Source organism: Osmerus mordax, chromosome 7 (assembly GCF_038355195.1).
Source record: "Osmerus mordax isolate fOsmMor3 chromosome 7, fOsmMor3.pri, whole genome shotgun sequence".
NCBI lineage: Eukaryota > Metazoa > Chordata > Actinopteri > Osmeriformes > Osmeridae > Osmerus > Osmerus mordax.
The window spans coordinates 3,220,779-3,227,599 of NC_090056.1; the positions used below are offsets into that span (position 1 = coordinate 3,220,779).

Genomic DNA, 6,821 nt, shown 5'->3' on the forward strand with positions numbered 1-6,821 from the left:
AAGTGCGCCATGTTATAAGGACTGGATTGAGCTCATGACGAGTACAGCCTCTTATGAACTAATGCTGGCCAAGGTGGAAGACTCTGTGTCAAAGTTCTCTGTTATGTGGGATAGTTTCCTGACGTATATTAAGGATGGGGGATAAGTAGGAATGATGTTAAGATAGACCTAATGTACTGTATATCATGGTATGTGTCATGGGAGGGGGAGGGAGGTGTTGTGATCTGTATCGCTGTGCTGCTGTGTAGTGTCTGTGTCATTGTCTGTTTTCTTTTTGTTTTGTATTTGTGCTTTGTAATAATGCCCTAGTGTGATTTGGCATTTGTAGAAAATGTGGATACCTATGTCCTTGTTATGTTGCATTGTGTGTCAAAATAAAAAAAATTTGAATAATAAAAAATAAAACAAGTTGCCTGGAACTGTGTTCGCGGATACGAACAGGGCTCGAGCACAAAAGGGAACATTAACCGATCGCTGATTTACCTGGGCTGAATGAGCACAAGGAGAAAGGGCTTGATAATCTCCAGTTGCCTGCCCTGCTGTAGACAGTTTTACAAATGGTTGCACACATACATGACGGTTGTTTATAGAGTTTATTTCCGTTATTTTAAAGCAGATTGAACAATTTTGTAATGAATGTTATGTTCATGGCATGACAAACATAATTATAGCCTAATATAATTAGTGATATCGTGGCATGTTAAGGCGTCATTATAGATTGTTGACATGTTCTTCTGGAGCAAAGACGAAGATGAATAAATCATGTCTGATAACCACAATATTGTTATGGTTATGCAACATTATGTCAGTTAACACCACAATGATGACATTAACAATAACAGTAAAGCAACACTCACCATCATTATAATAGTAACATATATAGGCCTATTTAAAGGTGACATGACATGAAAACTTCACTTTAGGAGGTTATTTAACATTAATATGAGTTCCCCTAGCCTGCCTTTGGTCCCCCAGTGGCTAGAATTTTCGATAGGTGTAAACCAAGCCCTGGGTGTTCTTCTCCGCCTTTGAGAAAATGAAGGCTCAATTGCTCTGTTTGAAAATCTCTTTGTGACGTCACAAGGAGGAAGGTTACCTCCCCTCTCTGCTTTGCCCGCCCAGAGAATCTGGCCCGCCCATAAGAAACTGAGCTAAGACCGTGCAAGTGTTTTTATCCTCGAGACATCATGGCTTGCAAACGAACAAAGCATTACATTTGCTCAGTTTTGATGTACAAAGGAAAACAAAAATATTTTTACAGTTCCTTCATCTGAGCCTCTGAAGACCTAGTGTCTTAATTCTATTTTCTCTGGAAATGCGCCTACACAACTTCTGTTGATGGCGCAAGTCTGCGCCAAACACTTCAGCCATGACTGTTTCTTCAATTTGAGCTAATACAAAACTGGCCTTGCTGAAATTAAATTCTGGGTCAGTACTAACTCTCCTTCGTCCAGCTATTAACCTCGGACAAGTAAGTTAACTAACGCTATATCATTTTGTAGCTTTACTGTATATGGTTACCTAGCTTGCTACCCTTACAATGTGGCTGTAACATTAGCTCTGCAGCTAACAGCTGAGTTACTGTCGCTAATGGAAAGGTAACTAAATAGCATCAAGTATGTGTGTGAATACACATGCTGTAACGTGAGTGTTGTACACTTCTTTGTTATTTGGATAACCGTTCTGCTGTTGGTGTTATGCCGCGCGCGATATCCACCTTTCCCCTCATTGAAATTACTGAGTGTGTGCCTCTGCAAACCAGGGTGAGAATGGGCAAATTCGAGGCATTTTACAGCAACGGGGCTACTGCCATTGCGATACATCCATTGTAAACATTGGCATTTAAAGCTACAGACACCAAAACAGCGCGTTCTGAGGAAAGCTCCTTGTGAGACTGCTAGTAGTGGCTGTATTTCTGCACCAAGGCTGAATTTCGGGAAAGAGACTTCTGATACAGTATTAGGGGACCACCAAGGCCTATATAAAAGCATCCACAAACAGCATGGCATGTCATCTTTAACATAGCTTTCTTTGCCGAGCTAGCACAAGGAAGGAGCCAGATATTCAAGTTTACAGTTTCCATAATCCGACACAATACTTAATCATACTAAAAACATGAAGCAAAAAGAACAACGTATATGTGGTGATCCTGAGTCGTATGTGGAACGTATGTTCCATCGAGAATTGGCTTATATTACAAAACAACAAGTGAAAGGAATACTATACAGTGATAGCATTAATTTGGATTGAGTTTGCATCATCTATCTGATTCTTAATTGGACTTGTACCCCATTCTGCAAGTTTTCTGACTCTACTGCAGGGGTGTCAAACTCAAATACCCAGTGGGCCAAAATGTAAAACCTGAACAAAGTCGCAGGCCAACATTGAACAAATTAACCTTTTAATATGGACCCAAACAAGTTTTGCTTTAACATTGAATATGAAACAAGCATCGCTTATTACCGAGAATACAATATATAATTTAATAGTGGAGACATGCAAAATCGAATTTCAAATGAAAAAACACATCAATGGCATTCATTTATTAAATAATTTTTTTTTTAATAAAAATGGTATGCCTCTTTTCTATTTGCAGCCTTCTGATTTAAATACCAAAATAAACTTTTTCCACTGGCTAATAATTTTACAAATAAAATGATAATAAATCAATCAACCATTCAAGCCCATGCCTTGTAGCAAGAAAAAGTGCATAAAGAAAACGTTAATTATTGCACACTGGTCTAATCTGATGTGCCCAAGCCAGATACCTGGCATCTCTTCTTGGATGCTAGTTCATCAATGTCTGGGCCCAAGCTCTGAGCTGAAGAAATCCTCAGTATCGAGCGAAGATGTTCATCAGTCAGACGTCTCCTGTGAGTTGTTTTCGTCATCTTCATCGAGGAGAAAAGTTGCTCGCATAGATAAGTGCTGCCGAACATGGAGAGCATCTGAGCAGCTTGGGTGCGGAGCTGAGGCATTGTGTCAGGGATGAACCGTGGAAACTGTGCGGCGCCCACAGCATCATACTTGGACTTCAGCGTGTCGTTGCACTGGAGTTCAATCAGCTCCATTTGGATGTTGGTTGGTGCATTTTCCACATCAACTGCGAAGGGATTATTAAGCAGTTCAAACTTGCATTTCTGGGCATCGAAGTCGGCAAATCGCCGGCTAAACTCAGCGGCGAGAACACTGAGTTTTTCAGCAAACTGTGCGCATGGGAACACGGCGGTAGAGATCTGCGCTTTTATGGATTGGCAGCAGGGAAAATGGCAAGGGTTTCCTTGCAGCATCTGATTCTCCCACAGGCACAGTTTAGTTTTGAAGGCCCTCACTGCAGCGTACATGTCTGTGATGATGCGCCCCCGCCCCTGAAGCTGCAGGTTCAGCGCATCGAGATGGCTCGAGATGTCACAGAGAAAGGCCAGCTCACACAGGAACTTTTGCTCCCGGAGCTCTGCTGTATCCTTCCCTTTGGTTTCCAGGAATTTACATATTTCCTCACGCAGCTCGAAACATCTGTTCAGTACTTTTCCTCTGCTTAGCCATCTCACCTCTGTGTGATACGGCACGTCTGCGTATTCCGAACCACACTCCTCCAGAAAAGATTTAAACTGGCGGTGATTTAGACCTTCGGCCCTTATAAAGTTAACTACCTGTGTTACTGTGGTCATAACATGTTCCATCTTTAGGGCTTTGGCACACAGTGCTTCCTGATGTATGATGCAGTGGTAAACAGTTAGCTCACCTGCACAGTTCTCTTCCCGCATCTTCTCCCGAACCATGCCCACCAGTCCACTCTTTTTACCGCACATCGCTGGTGCACCATCTGTCGTTAATCCAACGAGTTTATCCCACGGCAGCTTTATTTCAGTTACACATTTGGAAACCTCCTCAAAGATGTTATTTCCTGTGGTTGTGCCATGCATTGATTTGAATCCCAATAGCTCCTCCGTAACACACAGATTTGAGTCCACTCCACGGATGAAGACTGACAGCTGAGCAGTATCAGATGCGTCGCAGCTCTCATCCACAGCGAGGGAGAACGCAACAAAATCTTTTCCCTTTTCCATCAGCTGGTCATACAGATTGGTGGCAAGATCACATGTGCGATCAGCTACTGTGTTCCTGCTCAGGCTCACGTTTGAAAATGCTTGTTTTTTCTCTGGGCATACGAGGTCACAAACCTTCATCATGCACTTTTTCACGAACTCTCCCTCATTAAAGGGCCGGGCTGATTTTGCGATCTCTGCTGCCACTATATAACTAGCCTTTACAGCAGCCTCGCTTTGTGATGTGGCTTTTTTAAACATATTCTGTTGTGAAACCAAACTTCTTTTCATCTCCTCTACTTTCTGGCTCCTTTGAGCCATGTCCAGGTCCTTGTATTTGTCATGGTGTTTCGTTTCATAGTGTCGTCTAATGTTGTACTCCTTACTTACAGCCACGTTGACTCCACAAACAAGACAGACAGGTTTGTCTTTTACATATGTAAACAGATATTCTGCCTCCCACTTGTCCAGAAAGCTCTTGTTTTCTGCCTTTCTTTTCGCCATTTTTGGGAAGGGTTAGCTCGCTGACAGTTGGAGCGTCTATGTTGCTATGACTACTGTCACAGAGGAGAGAGCGTTTCTGGGTCCTGTCCTAATTGGCACGCGAAAACAGCAGAGCATTATGGGAAGACAGCAGACCATTATGGGATTCGTAATTACCTCTTTGACACCCATGCTCTACTGCAATGCCTTACCTCACACGCTCGCGACAGGTTGTATGACGCGCAAAGTATGACGTGTACAGCTAGTTGCAAGCGTGCACGAGTCTCGGAGCTAGGCGAGCCACTGTTCTGAGCAAGACCGGACAAGCCGGAACTGGAAAGATGGCGCGGTCCATTTCGCGCTCTCGCTTTCCTCACTGCGCCACTGAGCACTTTCCATAGAAATGAACGGGGACGCCATCTTTAAAGAGCAAGCTCGCTGTGTCTACTGTGTCTATTTTAAAAAGGAATAATGCTACTACTCCTGGCCCCCCTCCCTCATTTTGTATAGTTACTCTATACCGGCCCCCCGGCCCGTATTCCCTCTTCCTGGAGGAATTTGCAGATTTTAGTGCTGATCTTGTGACATATACTGATAACGTCTTGATTATGGGTGATTTTAACATTCATGTGGATGACCCAAAAGAGGCCTTTACTGCTCTAATGTATTCCACAGGTCTCACTCAGGTGGTTTCCAAACCTACCCATCTTCACTCGCATACATTGGATTTAGTTCTCAAGCGGGGAATCAAGATTAGTGACGTCATTGTCCACCCCCACAATCCTATATTATCAGACCATTGCCTGGTCACCTTCAAAATGGACCTCTGCCAGAGCCTTGGAGGCACTAAGAATATTTCTACTAGCCGCTGCATAACCCCAAACACAGCTCTGGAACTGGCTAATATTCTACCCGCTGCACTAGAAGTCCTTGACGTCCCAAATAAATCATTACATACTAAAACGAGGGATCTGAATTTGGTTCTTCAGCTATCCCTAGACTCTGTTGCCCCTCTCAAACCAAGGAAAAGAAAGGACAAGAAACTGGCTCCATGGTATTCAGAGAAAACCCGCACTCTTAAGAGGTCCACTAGAAAAATAGAACATAAGTGGCGTACCACTAAATTGGAGGTTTTCCGCCTGGCCTGGAAGGACAGCCTAATGGAGTACAAGCAAGTCCTCATCAGGTCCAGATCAGAATATTTCTCTAGGTTGATTAGTTAGAACAACCCTAACCCTAACACAACACGAAGTTCCTATTTGATACTGTTGCAAATCTCACTAAGAAAAGTACACTCTGTGTTAGTTCAGATTTCTCTCCCAATGATTTCTTAGATTTCTTTGACCAAAAAATCTATGCAATAAGGGACAAACTACAGAGTAGTTCTGGAGGAGTGGTCATCAACACTGAACTTTCCCCTATACCAAGCATGCTGCATGTTGAGGCTCTCACTCACTTTAACCCTATTTCTATGGAAGCGTTCATCGAGCTGATAGACTCCTCGAAACCCACTAGCTGCCTTCTCGACCCCCTCCCTGCCAAACTCTGTAGGGAACGTCTCCCTATTATTGGACCACCCATGCTTAGTATTATTAATGAATCTATTGTAATTGGCCAAGTCCCCAACGATTTCAAACAAGCTATTATTAAGCCCCTTCTTAAAAAAACAAACCTGGATCCAGGTTGTCTTAGCAACTACAGGCCAATTTCAAATTTGCCATTTCTCTCCAAAATTTTAGAGAAGGCTGTGGCACAACAGCTCACTGAGCACCTCTCCTCAAATCAGCTTTATGAACCTCTCCAGTATGGATTTCGTCTCCACCGCAGCACTGAAACTGCATTAGCCAAGGTAGTCAATGATCTACTGTTAGCCTCTGACGCGGGTTCTATCTCTGTCCTGGTTCTTCTAGACCTAAGTGCAGCTTTTGACACGGTGGATCATGAGATTCTCTTGGAACGTATGGAGAACTATGTTGGGATTTCTGGTACGTCACTTCAGTGGTTTAGATCGTATCTATCTGATAGATCACAATATGTCCACTATGATGGCTGCTCATCCAGGAGCTCCACTGTAAAATACGGAGTACCACAGGGTTCAGTTCTAGGCCCTCTGTTATTTTCACTCTATATGCTGCCTTTAGGAAACATAATTAGAAGCTCTGGGGTAAATTTTCACTGTTATGCAGATGATACTCAGCTATATATGTCTATAAAGTCTGGAGATTTTCCACATGCTATGGAAAAATGTGTTTCTAGGTTGAGAGCTTGGATGACTGCAAATTTCCTTCT

The 6,821-nt window shown here is 43.1% G+C and overlaps 1 protein-coding gene across 1 annotated transcript; it reads right to left on the minus strand.

The window, feature by feature from the left end:
• Window positions 1–2,741: 2,741 nt before the first annotated feature.
• On the minus strand, window positions 2,742–4,553 carry LOC136946522 (general transcription factor II-I repeat domain-containing protein 2-like). The gene has a single exon (XM_067240895.1). The coding sequence runs from the start codon at window positions 4,551–4,553 to the stop codon at window positions 2,742–2,744; it is 1,812 nt and encodes a 603-aa protein (XP_067096996.1).
• Between the last annotated feature and the right edge of the window lie 2,268 nt (window positions 4,554–6,821).